The sequence below is a fragment of the Lissotriton vulgaris genome, chromosome 6, assembly GCF_964263255.1.
Source record: "Lissotriton vulgaris chromosome 6, aLisVul1.2, whole genome shotgun sequence".
NCBI classification, from domain to species: Eukaryota; Metazoa; Chordata; class Amphibia; order Caudata; family Salamandridae; genus Lissotriton; species Lissotriton vulgaris.
The window spans coordinates 180,943,503-180,962,067 of NC_141694.1; the positions used below are offsets into that span (position 1 = coordinate 180,943,503).

Here is an 18,565-nt window from a genome sequence, read left to right on the forward strand (position 1 = left end):
ACTGACAAGCTTCAAGGAGTGTCTGCACTTCCATAATTAGGGTAGTTGTACTAATCTCTTTTGCAGTCACAAACTCTATGATTCGCAAAATCACACCGTTTTGACCACAAAGGGCCATTACCAATGCAAGTCAAAAACTTTTTTTCAAGTCACAAAATTGATTCTGTGACCCATACTGAATTGCAATGTGGGAGGGGCGTACAAGGGGTACTAGATTTGTTGATGCACAAATTTGTCTCTCATTTGCTAACCCAATGTGCGCCAACTACTTAGACCAGGAGTGGTGTAGTCCCTCTACGGACTTTGGTGCTCCTCGATTGGACTTGTCTCTACTCTATTAAATCTAGCACACTGAATTAAAGCTCTGAAACATTGAGTAAGAATGGCGCGCACACAGGCTAAAGTGTAAAAATGTACTTAAAGCATACATGTGCACAAGTACATAAACTGGATCACCAATCATTTAGCATAATGGCATATAAATCAAATGTACGAAGGACACAGTAAAGTTATGCAGAAAATCCACCATAGATGTGCCTTTTAAGTAGGAAGAAGGTGTGCTCTCCAGGCAGAGAAAACATATCCTTTCATAAGATTTTAGACAAAGGGTTTCATACATTCACTACAAAAGAGCACGGTTACCAGGATATGAACCACTGGGAAACAAGCAAGAAGATACAGTTTAATACAGAATACGTTCAAAGACTCTTACATAATACTAGAACATTAGATTCAGATGTTCTCAGAGTCTATTCATGTTACATGATGATACATAATATGTAACAGCCTGGGACACACAGGTTGTCCTTGGTTAGGTACATCGTGTTCAGCGTGACTGGGAAAGGTACAGTTTTTAGATAAAGCAAGAAAAACAACAGCAGCAGTGATCACCTGGTATATTGCGATGTCACCTTCAAAATGGAAACAAGCATTGGCAAAGCCAATAGGTCTCGGCAATCCAAGAGCTAATGGCATTGTAAATGTCCTAGTTTGTTCTCAGATGTTATAGAGTGGAGTGGAGTGGATGTATGTGGTGTGGAGTGGAATTATGTGGGGTGGATTGGAAATGCTTGTGCTGAGATTGTGTAACATGGAATTGAGTGGTGTGGAGTGATGTGCAGTGGAATTATGTGGATTGTAATTGTGTGGTAACGAGTCTGAGGTGATTATGTGGTGTGGAATTGTTTGACATGGAGTATAAATATGCGGAGTAGTACTGTGTATCGTGGAGTGGCATGTAGTGGAATTTAATTATGTGGTGTGGTTTTGACTTTTGTGGCATGATGTGGAATTCTGTGCGGTGGATTGGATGTATGCTGTGTGTAGGGGAACTGTGTTGTGGAGTGGAATTATCTGGTGACTTCTAGGCAATGCGAAAATAACTGTATAAAAAAAGAGCTGCAGGATGGGCGATAGGCAGCCATTCACAGATGCCTGTGTGTATCATATACTTTTGCATAATGGAAAACAACCAAGGCTCAATTAATCAAGATTGCAATAGCGGAGTCTATGACGAGAAGGAATGTGGAGACCAGCCTAAGAAGGGGATAGTTATATACGTAAACAAATCCTAGAATGGGCAGAGATAGGTTCAGGAGGTAACAGCTGTTTGTGGCCAGACAATGCAGAACAACTGGTACACATTTGAAGACGGTTATCAGTTACAATGGAAACTAATCAAGGGGGTTGGAGAAGCAAGAGAGTAGATGTTAAAAAAGTCTGCTTTTTCCATTGTAAGAAAGACAGAGTAAGGGTGATGTGGTGGTTGTTTAGTGGTCTAAAGAACAATATTAAAAAGAAACATGTCCACATGCTACTTTGGGTGCAACTTTAATTGCTGGATATTTGCAATGACAAATATATCCCTTTCAAAAGTAGCACTTTCTTTAACAGTGAAAAATCAGAGCAGTACTCCAAATAATTCCACCATTAAATCAAGTAAAATCTGGGGCTTGTCACAGTAGTTTTCTTTCCCTACCTAGACCCTCCTCTCCTCTTGCAGAATATACAGAGTGGTCAGAGAGGTAATAAGAATGGCACTGCGAAAGCTAGAGAGATTGATGAATAGAAAAGGGACATAAGGTAAAGAGAGGAAGATGACATTCAGAAAGAAAGATAAAGAGTGGCAGAAAGAGGAAGAAGTAGGTAGACAAAAAGAGGTTGGTTGAGTCCGCTATCGAAGCATTAGCCCTAGAAAGAAGGACCGAGCAACGCGGCACCAAAGAGTCGAGTCCTTGGTATACCCATTTCATCAAAATATAAAAGTTACAATGTAAACATAAAGAAAGGCAATGGAGGACTGCCTATTGCCAAAAATCAAAAGCAGAATACAAAGTAGTGCTAGGGAAGTACCACAAAGAAATCTAACTATCAGAAAAAACTCTACTTCAATGCCAAAATCTGGAAAGCAGGAAACTATCCCAGGGAAATTTTTGAAGTTGTTAAGTCTTTTACCTAACCGATAGTGGGTACCAACCTTAAACTCCCCTCCCAGGAAAGGTGGGAACAACTCGCCCTTTTCGTTTAATGAGGAATAGTTATTCAGGCCAGCCTCCCGCCTCCTGGAGCTGAAAGTGGCATTCTGGGCTCTAGCACAGAAGGAGTAGTCCAATCCGTAACGAGAATGGGGGGGTAGACATTTGTCAAGATCGCGAAAAAGTGTCACTCATTGTTATTAAAATGTCACTCATAATCACACAGAAATTATGAAAATGTCACACATAGCAATATGAAACCTTGGCAGCTATGCACAGGGCATTCTTGACAAGTGACTTTGCTTCTAGGCGTTGTTCCGAGGCTGGCGAGTTCCAGGCTTTTTTGTGTTGTGGATCATTCAAAAGAAGAAAGTGCAGATAGTGTTGGGGTGTAGGAAGGAAAGAGGAGGGAAGGAATAAAAGAGATGAAGAGAGCACAAAAAAAACTGGAGAGAGCTTGCGAGTCCAGAAAGAAAAGGAGGCTGGGGAAGGGAATACAAAGCGATGGAGAGAGGATAAAAAACAAACAAGAACTGACCAGATGCTTGACCTAAAAATAAATAAACAGCGCTTGGAGCACCAGCACTTCTGAGGAGGGCTGGTAAATGAAGAAAAATTAAGTCCTTAAATTGGTAATAAATCGAGGGATTGTGGGGAGGAGTAAACAGAGGAAGAGGCATGACAAATACATGCCAGGGACAAATGGGGAGAGAGAATGGGAGAGCAACAATGGAGGAAGCAAATTGCATGCCGAAAGGTTGGCAGAAGCCCTGAAAGTAGATGCAACAGGTCTCTTTTCGAGACAGTGCATGTACACCATCTAGTCCAGACCTAAAAATGGTCAACTATTTTTTTCTGAAAATTTGGTGTAGATTGGTCAAGATGAGCCAAATACGTGGCTCATTGCATGATTGTTACGGAGTTGTTAGTGTTTCAGTGTATACATAAATAATCTATTAAAGTCAATCTGATGGATGATTCTGAAATCTGCTGCTCTGTTCACATTCTGCTTGCATTCATTCAATTCTCATCTCATCAATGCAAGTACAGTTCAATGAATGCAGCACCCACAGAACGTCCTGTGTTTCAAAACCAAGCAGAAATCTAACGTACCATTTCCTTTTGAAGTCTCTTGGAAAAGTGGAATATGGGCTCTCTCGGAAAACTCTTCTGCATGGTTTACCAGAGCATCTCTCACAGTCTCATAACCAGCCAGCACCACTGTCTTCTGAAGTCCAATGTGTACGCTGAACACTGAGCCATACTTCTTGGAGAGCTGTAGGGAAGAAACACAAAACTGAAACTCTTCACTCTTCCAAAACATTCTACCAGAGGGCTCACATCAAATGGCTTCCATGAGCCCTTTCTTTTATAGATCTCACTTCTTCCTCTTCATTTCTTGGTTTCAGTTGTAGTCTGAAAGAAGGCATATGAAAGGATAAAAGCGAATACATTCTGTAGTTGTCACTGATAGCGACCTCTAGAGACCAAAGTGTAATATGACTTACATGAGAGCCTATGACCTTCCCCTCTTACTGCTCCACCCCTGAGAGGCAGCCCTCCTTTGTAATTAGGCCAAGGCAAAGTAAATTGTGTTGAATACAAATCCCTTTAATTTTAACATAATTCGAGATTCGGCAAGCAAACCTTTTGGCAATTACAAATTAAAACAAGCATTGGGATAGCCAATAGGTCTCGCCTTTGGGACCTTAAAAGTGTTTAACCATGCAACACTTGATGTTGTTGCACCAAAGATATTGTGCTAGATAAATAAACACATATAATGTCCCAAAGGCGAGACCTATTGGCTATGCCAATGCTTTAGATTTAAGTCCGGAACGATCTAGCACTTTACCTGCCTTTCTGGCAAGGCAAAGGTAGAGGATAGCTCATTCCGCCTTGCCCTTAAAATGCAGGCCCGGACAGGACATTGCGGGCACGGGGCAATCCTCCGGTGCGCCGCACGGGTGGGGGCCGGTTTTGGGCCCCTGGGGGCCGATTTTGGTACAGGGCCGATTTAGCAGCAAAAACGGCCCTGTTCTAAAATCGGCCCTGGCAAGGAGCTCGGCGGCACCTGCAGCCCCCCCCCCCCCCCCGAGTGGGGAGGGGGCCTGGCCGAGCACTTTGCCGGGGCCGTCTGTCGTTCTCAGTCCGGCCCTGTTAAAATGTTATGGCATAGCAATCTGTTGCATTTTACTTTCTTTTTGCAACTTTTATGGCAATTTTTTCCAGCTGTCTTAAATTCACATTGAAAAAGCTAGCCTTTCAGAAATGCAGTGAGGATTTAATCTATCTTCAAATGCTAAATAGCCCAGATATTGGTTATAATGTGTGTTGTTTTCTGAACATGGCCATCCATTGCAGAAAGTCTTTGGAGGAGAGTTAGGGGGGGCAGGCCTGACGTTTGCTGAGTTCATGTATTTTATTTGGAGTCCACATGTATAAATAGATGGACTTCAGCTGGTTTTTAATGGTTTCCAATATGTACATAATGTAGATGTTATATGCTGGATTATCTGTTATTTATGACAACACTTTTTAAAGCTATAATGTACTGCTGTTTTATCATGTACTTTTATGATCATTTTCTAAAGAGCGCATAAAGATTTTGAACTGAACTGGTGGAACTGATGCAGAGTACCAAAGCGTGATTTCACTATCTCAATTTTATGTCTACGTTGTAGGTGACCCATATAAGCCTGAATGTCCATTTTAACTATACATGCAGTATTTATAACAGGTAGATGCATTGCCTTGCAAAATAAATATGTACTTGAATGTTTTTATATAATTTTCCTTACATTCTGCAAAAACAAAATCTCCCTTTCAAACAGTTTTAAACATGGGACCTATAAAAAATGCCTCTATTGCATCAAAATAAAAGTTTGGCAAAAGACTAAAATGAAATAGTACAGTGGAAAAACGTTATGTCCCGCAGACAGCTCCAGACCAAACTACCTAAGTCCCAATTTGTGCCCATGTGTATCCGACCTGCATGGGTGGGTGTATGCATGTATTGCAAAAATTGGCGCTGTAGTTCTGCATAAGAGCTCTATGGAGAAGCTATCGTAGGTTTAATAGATTTCGTTAGAAAGTGGGCCGTGCTCGACATGTGAGTTGTTTTTTTTGGACAGTTTAACATAGTTTGATGCAGGTTAACATGGGAGAATCTGTAGGATTGTGTGATGTAGTCTAGTGGTTGGGGGTGGAGTTAAAGGGAGGAGCAGGAACGGGAGGAGCGGGGGACAGGAACTAGGGCAGTTAAGAGTAGGGACAGGGACAAGGATGGACGTATAGAATAAAGCTCCCTTATACCCATAAGATATTTGTCTGTCATTATTGTGAGGACATGACAACTGGCGACGAGGGTGGGATCTGCATGCCCAGTACCCACAGAACCTCCTGAGAGCACCCTGTCCCATGCAGTGCCCAGAAGAAAAGAACACTGCTGTGTGGAGCGGAAGTGCCGCCTAAAAAGAGGCCAGCAGCAAGAGACCCTCTCCCCACAGCCAGGAGGCCGAGGGAGCCCAGAAGAACCGAGTGAACAAGCGCCCGAGCGTCCGAAGAAAGAAATGCTCGATCGCGCCAAAAACGCGACTCACGCCGGATGTGTGCAACTTGGTGTGCCACAAAAGAACAGAAGTCGGGAGCCCACCCCGACTCTGCCTTGCACCCCAAAGTGGTGAAGAGTGCCCCAGGTAAAGGAGACTGCCCCCGGAGGATCTGCTGGCAGGCGCCAACGAGCGCGACGTAAGCTGAGCTCAAGACGGAGCTCGAGGAGTCCCGGCATTGGAAACCTCACTCCCGATGCGTGAGCATTGGCACGCGGTCGCAGAGTGAGTGCGGGACCTAGTAAAGCGCAGTGGGAGCCCACCCCAAGCCTCACCTGACTGCGGCAGCTGTGAAGGAACCCAGAATCTGGAGCGTGCTGCCCCCGGGGATCAGCTGCCGGTGAGTCCAGAAGAGTGAATGGCTGGAGGTGAAGCCTCGTGAGAGATGAGAATTCGGTGGCGGCGGCCATCTTAGAGTCAGGCACCTTTCGAGACAGACCCCTTAGTGATTATAGGGCGGCCATTTTGAAGTCAGGCATCCAGCAATTTCAACAAGCATTGGCAGAAAGAGGCAAACAAGCATTGACAAAAGCAAACAAACAAACATTGGCGAAAACGAATAAACAAGCATTGATAAAAGCAAATAAACAAGCATTGGCGAGAAACAGCAAACCAGCACGAGCACCTACAAAGGTGATGCAACAAACATTGGCCAACGCAAGTGAGGAAAAGAAACGAGCACAGACGCATGCAAGAGCCAGGTAAAAACGACAAGTGGACACAAATAATCATGAGCAAATGCAAGGAGTATAATAAGAAAACAAGCCCAAGCAAACGCAAGGGGCGTAATAAGGAAACATAAACAAGCACTGGAGAGAAGAAGCAAACAAGCATAAGCAAACGCAAGCAACGGGTAAAGGTGATGGTGAACACATACCGAAGAGCGTAAAAGGGAGAGGAGCTGCTGGACAGAACCGCACGAGGTCCAGAAGAGGGCAAGACTGCGAAGGACAGTCCCAGAAACAAGCACAACATACACTGAAGTGACTGGAGGACATGCGCTAGTGTACAGGGAAAGCCCGAACGAACAAAGATGTCAAACGTGCCCAGCATCACCGCGGAAGAGTCGGTAACCTCCTGCCACTAGCATGCGACTCGAAAGAGAAGGCGCCCTGTGTCTAGTACAGTGCAGCTGGGTGGTGGACACTTCGGAACGCAAGAAATCTAAGTTTGATTCACTGGCACATACTGTGATGGTTGCAAAGATTATCAACGTCCCAGCAAATGACCAGACCGAAGGCCTCGACTAAAGAGGATCAGCTAAGAAGACGAGAAGACGAGTGAACAGCCCGTGCCCTGCGAATATAATCTATCAGAATCCTCCTCTCATGGCGGGGGAAGAAGTAGCACAACGGTTCAATCCCTGCATTGAAGTACCACCCCCAGGGGTGTAAACGGATACTTGGAGTCTGTGTCTCAAACGGAACCAATGGCTGGCAACATTGGGTGACTTCCTGGACGCCTATGGTGAACAAAGAGAGAGAAAATGTCTAATGCTGCTCCTCCATTTGGTGGGTCCTGAGGGCCGATGCCCAATCAGAACATTTTCCAAAGAAGACACAGAAATCTATGAAAGACTCCAAGAGAAGCTATGTGCCCGTCTCTCCGCACAAGCAGAGGTGGATCATGATCGCATCGTTTTCAACACAGCTCGGCAGGAACCAGGCGAACCATTGCCAACTTTCATCATTCGGTTGCAAAACCTGGTACGAGGCTGCCATTTCAACACCTTTACGAATGAGGACGCAGTTCAACTCCGGATAATTGAAGGCTGCGCAAACCCCGACACAAAGCTCAAGATCTTGCGAGGGAATTGGTCATTAGAAGAAATCATTAGGAAGGCTGAAATTGGAATACACGTCAAGGCAAGAGACAGATCAAAGGACCTGCCTCTGAAGGCAAAATATCAAGATGCCTGGACTGATGAAACTCTGAAAATACACAAAACAAAAAGGAGAGAGAGGGAAGGCAGACCAGTGAAAAGACAACGGGAGAGACAAAGTGACAAGGAGTACTCCGAGTCAATCAGTCAAAGGACAACCTCAAGGAGTTCTTCACCCTCAAGGTGTCATTCAAAGTCTGACGAGGAGGGAGCGTCAAGTGGGACAGATCGCACCCCTGGACAAGATGGCAACCTGCACAACAAGAGAGTAAGGAAGACAAACTATAGAAGAATAGATCAAAATGGTCAAAACTGGAAGTCGGCGCAGGAACACTCTTCGCCAATTTGTGAAGATGAGTCTGAGGGAACATCCAGCAGGAGAACACATCACACCCGTATCATGGGTGTCCGAGCACCAAATAAGTGGGAAGAAGAAATAGGTCGCATAAGACAAACTGATCCTCCCCAACAACGAACAGGAAAAGACCAACGCATCAATGGCACCCGGGACAACGAAGAAACTGAGAAGAAGTTGTTGATATGTGAGAAAGGCAAAGATGAAAAACCTCGAGATAAAGCACAAAGAACAAGCACATGGTTGTTGAACAACTTCTCAAATGAAACAACGTCAAAGACAAGTCGACGAAGGCGCCCGGAGAAGCGTCTTAAAGACAACCCTGAGTCAAAGAACAACGTGTCACAGCCTACTCATTTCAGAAATCCATTACTCGATACACTCTCAAAGGAACGCTTTAAAAGGGGTGTGGCCAGGATCTCCTCTGGTTCAGAGAGCGCGTCTGTCCGATCCTTTAAAAGGAGTATGGCCAGGAACTCCTCTGATTCAGAGAGCGCGTCTGCCCGATCCTGGAAGTCGACAAAATACTTCTCTGACTCAGAAAGCACGTCTGTTCAATCCCGTGAGTTGACCGAGTCATTGTCCCGACAACAGCCATGGCGTCAACCACCCGAACGCACCATGGAACCAAAGGACATCCTTCCCGTCAAGAGCAACATGTCACACACTAAGGTCTCTGAATACTCAGTCACTCCACAAGACAACCTGTCATGTCAGTCACAAGTATATCCAGACATAGATCATACACCGTCACCCCTGAAGGGGTCCGCGAGGCTGACTCAAAGGACCTACAAAAAGAAAACAGAGACAGTGGACCTTAGTCACCGGATGGGAAGGGACCAGCCAGTCACTCCGCAAGGAAAGCCGGACGTGTCAGTAGAGAGAGATCATCATCTGATGAGAGAGAAACATGCCTATGCACAGATAGCCCACGAGTTCGCCAGACAACCCGAGGCTGGGAATGAGTTACCGAACCAAACCAAGACAGTCTCGTCAGATAGTACCGTACTGTTTGGTATACATGACCCTGAATTGGAGGGCAGTGTTGCCCTCAACCGGACAAGACAAAAGGAAGTAAAAGTAGATGCGGGTGCTCGGAAGAGGACCAGAACATTATCCACTCATGAAAGAGATCGAGCATCTGAACCAACAGCAGTTACACCACAGGAAGGAAACATGATGACTGCGGAATGTGAGAGTAAACAGTTCACACTCAACGTGGTCAAGAATGCCCTGATTAAGACAACGGAAAGATTGACCAAAGCCAAGCCCACCACTGATTCGACACTACTGAGGCTTGAAGAACAGGCTGTCCGCCGACCCGTGTTTTGGATTGAAGAATTGCGAACACTGAGGACATTAAGCTCATTTTGTTAAGAAAGGGGGAGATGTAGGAGTGTGTGATGTAGTCTAGTGGTTGGGAGGTGGAGTTAAAGGGAGGAGCAGGAACGGGAGGAGCTGGGGACAGGAACTAGGGCAGTTAGAGTAGGGACAGGGACAAAGATGGACGTATAGAATAAAGCTCCCTTATACCCATAAGATATTTGTCTGTCATTATTGTGAGGACATGACAGAATTGTGTTTGAGAATTATACCAACATGAAAATGAATTAGGGGGTCCAGTGTTTAAAGAAGTCACAAAAGTGCACCTGCAGGCATATATCTGTGCATTGGAGCAAATTCACAACAATTTAGTAACTACTCCTTGCAAACTTTCAGTGAATTCCAATTTTGTATGAGCACATAAGCGTATGGCTACTTATATAAAATTAGCTGAGTTTGCCGATGCTGGTCCCCTCCCCCATCCCAACCATGGAAAAACGTTGATTCCTGCAGCCTTTGTCAGGAGTAATTTTCAACCCCCTTTTAGGGCGCAAACAGACTGGAGAGAGGATGGTGAATACTATTGAACATGTTATTTTGTGGATGTGCGCAGACCCACGGGACGTCTTAACCCTGCTTCCATGCGATATGTGTAAACTGTCTGAATGGTGGCAAAATAACTGAATTGCTATCCATTCATAAAATGTACAAAAAAGTAACCTCACGCATAATCAGAAAGGCTATCAGAGCTTATGGATGAGAACACTGCCATATGTTTCAACTACATAACGAAAGGGATAAATTGACTTGTTTACAGAAAAAGTAGATTTCTGAACAAGCAGATATTTCATAAAATCCCACACCCCTGGTGTTAACTGTTGATGAATAAAGCTACTCTGACGGCAAGCACTTAGATGTCACACAATGGTTTCTGAACGCTGTTGAACTAGCTTTATTGCCGCTAAATTGAAGCAAATATAAAGTCCATTGTGAAATCTGGACTATGCAACCGTACGTAATTAGTAACTACTGTTTCCTTGTAGCCTACAGAACTTACAAGAACCCACAACATAAAATTTCAGTTTTTTATGGAGAGGGCGGAGGTAAACTGCACCAGTAAGAATTAGACAAACATCTGGTACAAACCTGCATACGCGAAATGAAAGCAAAGATTTAAGAACCCCCGAGACCAAACCTGGATTTGCAATTCATAAGGGAAAATGCAATGCAACCTTAATCTTGAAGCATGTGTAAAACAGTCCACCACATAGCTGCCAAGGTTTCATATTGCTATGTGTGACATTTTCATAATTGCAGCTTGATTATGAGTGACATTTTAATGACAATGAGTGACATTTTTTCGCGAGCAAAATAAGGCTTACATTAAATAAAATTTGAGCAACAAAAAAACCTGTACTGTAAAGCACCTTAAACACATTAAGCCTCAGGCTGAGGCGCAGAGAAGTCTCAAGCATAGCCAATAGCTAGTGCGCTGTAGTGTTTATAACTTTATAAACGACCCCCTCTCATCATTTACTCAGTTATTTCGAAGTTCTTCAAGGAATGGCCCGTTCAACTTGAATGGCCTGTTCAAAGCTCAGCACAAATTAGTAAATATACAAAATAAACGGCCTGCTCTATTTTCTTTCAACATGCTCCAATCACTGATGTATTTTTGACGCACTTCAGTTTAGCTAGCATTCATGTACCACACCTATACATGCGGTTACCAGCTGCCTCACCATTTAGACTTCCCTTATGTGATAGATAAGAAAGAACCCCCAGCACTCCGACAAATACCAACAAGCGACTCAAAGCAGCCTCAAAACACGCAGGTGCCAATGAGGCAAACTAAAACCAGTCTAATAGATTCTGCTTTTACACTACGTGAGGATTCTCAAATATGTAGATTACAAAAAGCAGGAGATATGCGGCCCAACTGAATCGCAATGAGGGTATCATGTAAAAATATCAGGAACGTGTGTAAAATAAGGCACCTCATGCCCGGTTTCACAACATAACAATTTATTCAAGGGATTTTGAGGAGTCGGATAGCGACTACGCATTCCCTCTCTACTCGGTGGTCAGAGGCTGCCATGTGAGCCCCCAGCTATAAAAGACTGACACAGGGAAGCTTTCATCACCCTCCCAGAGTCTAACTACACCACGTCAATCGGAGCCTGGGACTTGTGTGCGCGCAGGAAATTGATAGCGCTCCATATGGTGCCTAATCGGGCGCTGAAAGCTGGCGGCTGCGCGCGTGCACCCGTGAGTGACCGCAAGCGAAGCGCTAGTCCAGCAAGACCTAAAAACATATAGAGGGGCAGGGTAGGAGTACACATTGGCCCATGAAGGGGGTCCTAGAGGGATTACCCCCGGGGTCTAAGTGCATAATGTCGCATTGCGGAAAACTTGAGGTTTTCAGCGAAGATCCTTGTGAACATTTGCAGCAGAAGGGAAACTGCCAACTGTCCTGCATCTAAAACGCCAAGGGAAACATTTGAAACTCCGAGCTCTGCTCTGACTAGCGGGGGTGACTTGGAGGATTTTCGACCTAGCACATTATTTCCATGCTGCCACTGTTTATTAGCCGCAATACTGTACACTTCTTTCTAATCTTGTCACTAATATAAAACATAAACAGAAATGGTAAAATGTATGAAGGATACTTCCAATTACAATGTTAGCAGAAAATAAAACAATTTATTTTATTTTGGTATGATCGCTGCACACGCCTTTACGGGGCCGCTAAAGTGAAGGTTAGATAGATAAATAGATAATGTTTTATTGATTGATTATTTAAAATCTTTACCAAAAGAGAATGCACAATATAACATTTCATTTATAGAATACAGTAAAAGGGCGATAATTTTAAAAAATAAGCGATAATTTCATAATGTTAAAAATTCAGAACTATAAACAGTATAATAATTAGTGTTTTAAAAATTCCAGTTTTCTCCATGCACTTGTTAGGAATTTTAAGAGAGCAGAGTTAATATGTATATCTTCCAAGCAAAGACACTGGATTAGTGCTTGTCTACATGTCCTTATTGATCTTTTGTGAAAGTGCCTTTTTAATAGTGTTAATCTTTCATTTTTTAGTTCTGGGCAGAGGCATAATAGATGTATGATATTTTCTTCTCCTGTATTACACAGCCGACATGATATATTGTTTTCAAGCTTTTTCCATGGCAGTGCATGAGATTCTCCGGGCAGGATTCCGAACCGGGCTTTCATGAATATATTTTTTTATATTTTTATATATCCAGGTCCAAGTCCAATTTAAAGTGAAGGGAAACGTGGCGCGTGCGTGCTTACGATAGCAGCTGTACACGTCACGCGCGTGCTTGTGCGCGTGACATTAAGCTGATTGCCGCAAAGTAGCATTTCCCAGAGCACCCACTAGATGTCTCGGCCAGATCAGCGCATGCGCTGGATCAGGCAGAGACCTAAAAAGAGAATACTAAGGAGAAATGTGATGGAATTCCTGTTACTTACTTGCAAAGATGTCTAAAAACAAATTAGACATCTTCATTAATGTAAAATTTAAAAATACAAACATCAAATGTACACATTTTGCTCCAGTGAAACCCGGAAGAAGGGATATGTTTTCTCCTGAAACAAGCTTTGTTGGTTTAGAGCCTAAATAACCTATTTAGTCTTAGGCCACAGCAAAAAAAAGTTTATTTATTACACTTTGTAGTGGCTGAGTCAGGTTTGCATGATGAGTTTCAAGTAGCTTTATTCAAGATGGTACAATAGAGCCCACCAGGAGCAGCCACCAGGCTGCTCAGCCCAGTCAACTGTGAAGATCTGACTACTAACATTCTGTAGGATGACATCATAGCAAGGTTCCACAGAGAGGGCAAGAATAACATTAGAGTCCAGGTACAACATATCCCCCTTTCTTCTATATATAATAAAAACAACAATGAAGGAACATGAAAGAAGAACCTAGGGTAAAGAGAAACAGAGGAAATCAGAAACATGAAACCATTGAAAGAAGAGAGCAACGGAAAAGGATAGGAAAAGCAAAGAAGAGCGGAAAACCAAAATATAAGAACCAAACATAGGAACCATCCTCACTTCTACTAACAACAGCAAAGGAAAGAAACAACATGATCAGAGAAGAGAAGAAAGAAAAGCACAGACAACTGCCCCAAAACACACCCACTGGTCAGAACAGGAATGTAAAAAGGCAGAAGAGGAAAGAATCAACAAAACTACAGACTACAGGATGTGGAAAACACAGAGAAAGAAAGCACAGCAGAAAAGGAGAGGAAAGCTCAGAATCCACACATGAAATAAGAAGAAAACATCACACAAAGAACGGAAATGCAGGTAGAAAACAAGGAAGATGAAGAAAACTAAAGAATAATCCTCACCCAAGTCAAACACCATCATCAATTCAAAAGAAAAATATAATGTAAAAACATACCTATGGGACGTTTGGGAGGACTATAGCCCAACAGCAACCCCTAAAACGATAAGGGATAAAAGAGGTAACAGATGGGACTAAGACCCATAGAAACAATAGTCCTTGTAATATTGACATAGTGAAAACTGAGAAACGTTGAGTGATGTCAACAAACAGATATGGATAGGGACCCATATAATAATGCAAAAACAACTGAAACCTTCGCATAGTGAAAACTAAGAGAGGTTGAGTGATGTCAACAAACAGATATGGATAGGGACCCATTCAATAATGCGAAAAGAATTGAGACATGTACGAATGTACAATGAGCAGATAGGACTAAAACCCACTGCGATTCCTGTGTAGGGGAACTTATATCATGCATGAGAGAGTAGAGAAAACAATGGACTCTTGACGGCGTGTACCATGATAGCGTGTACCTACATGGTGTAAACCAAAGTTCCATAAACTAATGGGAAACCAGACAGACTCTAACATGTAGAGTGGACGACCGGCGGGAGACCCTTCAACTGAAAGTGAGTAGGAACCCGTACTAATGCAAAAAGACTGAAACCTTTGCATGGATCCCCTGTAAACGGGAGAACTGAAAGTGTAGGGAAACATATAGTATGCATTAGACACCAAAGAAACAATGGTCTCTTGACGGAGTGTACCCGGACGGTGTGTACCTACAAGGTGTATACCTAGGATCCATAAACAATTGGGAAAACACACAAACATGAAGTCCAATCCTGTTAAGGATAAAACAGCATATTGCAAACAAACACAAATAGCCTGTTCAAGGTACATCAGAAAACAGAAAGCATGTAACATCCCACATGGGAACTTCAAGAGATATCACCGGTGAGCGACTGCTCACTCGAGCGTTACAAGCCAACAAATGCCCTTGCCTAAGGGAAATAAACGTAAACATGCCAAGAAACGAAGACCCAAAGATATGCTGTAGATATTAAACTGCCCCCCTTGACACGATGAAACTCCAAAACAAAATAAGTTAGAGCTTCATGACGGAACAAACAATAAAATTAACGCAGGCCGTCAAAGGGCAAAGTGTTGCTTTGATGAGGATAAGGTGCCCCACAATGGAACCAAACAGCACGAGAAAGGCCCTTATAATTGTCAAAGGAGCAAGACCAAAGGAATCCCTCAACGACGGCGAAGGTTGCTTACGTATGGATGCATACGCTGACGGCGCTCTACTTGACTATACAGCTTTGAATTTGTTTTGTAGATCAGTTTCAGCATCTTTATGTCTTGAAGAGCGACGTTGGCGGAAGGCCTGCGGGGCTTGCAGACAGATGGAAGGAAATTGCAGGGGACCGGAACCCTTTGAGGAAACTCTAATGACAACGTTGTTGGCAAGGGTGGTAATGCTAGGTAACACCTTAATGTTGATATGCTGTGTTCAAGCACAAGATGGTGGTGCGCTTCTTGATGCGGGGCTGGGTGGCACACGCCATGCTGGTGCATACAGGCGTCACCAGGCAGCGAAGGGGAACAAGGAGAGAAGGGTGTCATCATGCAACTAAGAGGGGAATAATGGCACCAAGGATTCACCTATGCTCCGTGCGGCACAAAAAGAACGGTGAGGTGCGCGTGCATATGGTTTGAATTTAAACAATGCTGTGCCGTTTATCATGGTGGGGCCAATTAAAGAAAAACACACAGTCTCTGCCCTCACAAATTCGAGCATGCACTTACCCAAAATGTTGCTCCTCATGTAGCAAATGACTGAGAAAGTTCCCAAGGGCCGTTTAAAGCTGTGACTGTTTCAGTTGAAGCACCACTTCAAAAACACACATATAAGGTGTAGAAAAAGCTCTCTGCGAAAGGAGCCACACGAAAGTCCGTGAGATACACCGCATCAGGACACAAAATCAGGCAGTCCGATTACCTCGCTGAGAGTAGACAGTGCAGATGTGAGAAGAGGATGATACTGGAAAGAGCTTGGCTTGCGCACACGTGAAAAGGCACACTTCTTCACCAGACAGTGTAGACGTTGATGTCTGACAGCAGAAGACAGTCAAGCAGGCTTCCCCCGCTGAAGGCACAGCACAAGTAGACGTAGAATTTCTCAGAAACAAAGAGAAGTACTCTGGAGAGTAGACACCCTTAACTAGATGGGCAGCTCCTTAAGTAGCACTTCCCCAGACGTACAGGAACAACTGGCAGATTGCTATGGGCGACAGGTGGTAGGTCACTGGTGGGGTCAAGGATGCCAGTTGACTAGATGGTCAGCTTGAGTTACAGAAGAGTCTGTACCATAGAGTTGATATAGGTTTGAAGAGGTGACAGTAGCAGGTTCACTTCAGGATCATCACCAAAAACTTGTATTGATTGAGTCAGGTACGCATGAAGAGTTTTAAGTAACTTTATTCAAGATGGTACAATAGATCCCACCAGGAGCAGCCAGCAGGCTGCTCAGCCCAGTCAACTGTGAAGATTTGACTCCTAACATTCTGTAGGATAACATCATAGCAAGGTTCCAAAGAGAGGGCAAGAATAACATTAGAGTCAAGATACAACACACTTTCTACTTGGTTTACTTATTTTGCAATCTTTTCTAGCGCACTCCACTGATGCAGAGGGTGCTTCACATAGTAATCAGCCTTTGGAGACAGAGGGCCTCATCGCGGTTTCAAATCCGAACGCCTAATCACAATCTAGGTGGTCAGAATTGAAACCGGATGATCATTCCGGCTGGATTCTGACAGGCTCAAGGAGGCCCACTCGTAATCCCAATGGACGGCGTTTCCCACGTTGGGATTACGATGCTCGGTTTCAGACAGGGTTTCCATGCCGGGCTTTCTGACTTGGAAAGCCTGCCTAGCAGGGTCCCCTTCTCCTTGCGGCCCCAGATTGGGGGCCAAGGGATTCCTAGCACTGTGTGACAGGCACCTTGAGGTGCCTCCCATGCGGTGCAAAGATAAACAAAACCTCACATTTCTCCATGGGAGCTTGTACTGCTGCCAGTTAACGGCCACAGCGCAGGCTCCCATAGAGAAATGGAAGTATGAAACCACATTATGTGCAGTTGCATTCTAATTGCGGTTTCTGGACCGCCGACTCCAGGTCGGTTGGTCCTGCGATAGTGTCGGTAGACGGCAACTCCGACCAAAATCGTAATCAAGCACTGATTATCTATCACATTAACACTGTGTAACCGTTTAGCAATATAATTAGGGGAGTGGTAGGGTTAATGTGGAGAGTGGGGTTCAACACAGCAAAACGAGGTGAGAAGGTGATAAGCAGAAAGAAGTGTTTTAGAGGTGTCAGAGGAATGCATTTCAATGGAGCGGAAAGGTTGTAGGGGTAGAAGCGGAAAGAAGAGGGGTCAATAGGAACATATTTATGTGTAGCCAGATGAAGGGAACAAATATTGGTGGGGAAAGGAGATGTTAGAATAATAGAACAAGGAGGTAAGTTGAGGAAGGAGAGCTAGAGCTAGGAAAGAGTTGAGACAGAGGGCAGGTCAGAGCACAAGGGTGAATGGTAATACAGAGTGTCAGAATTTGAAGCAGAAACTGGGAGAGGAGAATTTCTGGAGGTGAAAGAATGGAAGAAGAGAGAAGATCTGGGGCTAGATTTGCTCCTAATGCAGGTATAGCACTGTACACCAAAGATGGCACTATTGTGCCAAGAATGTCATTTATCGCCGCCATTATGCTTGTAAAATCAATATGTTAAGGGTGGTTACTGTCATACCAAGAGTATCTATCATATGTCAAGAATTACCATCAATATGGTGAAATGTCTATTTTGAGGATGTATGGAGTAGTCACTAATCATACTATTCTCATGGGAATCATAGGTTAACCAAGAAATATTTTTTTAAATAGGATACAAAGCCTCCCACATGTTATGTGGCATGCTTCATTGTATGGGCACTCCTTCACCAGCACCATAATAGTTCAAGGTGGAAACATACAGAGTTCTTACTTTTTGGGGGTTTCGGAGTATAAGAGCTGTTTTTGAGATTAGAAGGGTTTTGTAATAGAAGAGGTAAATTGTATTGTGGTGGATATTTATGAAACTTACTGGTCTCGTGCAGGAATAAAAAATAGCCAAGGAGTGGGAATAAACAGTCGTCACTGCCGTAATCAAGGTGTGTCTCAACAATTACAATAGTGTAGACATCCACCTGGGGGCTTTCTGCAGGAACAGAGGGCTCTTCTTCAATTACTTTAAAAATGAATTCCTAAAGGTTTGGCAAATATTCCGGTTGAATAACCTATCTGTTAACTGTGAATCTGAAACAAATTCATGATTATGATTACAAATGTGTTGAAAAGCCCTGGTATAAGGAACAGAAACGGCTATACCTTCATGGGACAGATAGGTCAGGGATGAAAGATTAGCTTGGATGGTATTCCTTCACTCAATAAAAATATTTTCTGAAAATCCATTTAAAAATGTTGAGCAACATGAGTTTAGAGCCCTGGAACACCTCTTTCACTTTTGTTCAGAGACTACATAATATAT

General features: G+C 43.7%; 1 protein-coding gene across 1 annotated transcript in view; it reads right to left on the reverse strand.

The window, feature by feature from the left end:
* Positions 1–18,565, reverse strand: part of LOC147706984 (cytochrome P450 2K1-like) — a 233,287-nt gene that overhangs the window by 181,784 nt on the left and 32,938 nt on the right. The window contains exon 2 of the mRNA XM_086926216.1: positions 3,588–3,750. Within this exon, the coding sequence (XP_086782342.1) occupies positions 3,588–3,750 (163 nt within the window). The remainder of the gene's footprint in view (positions 1–3,587; positions 3,751–18,565) is intronic.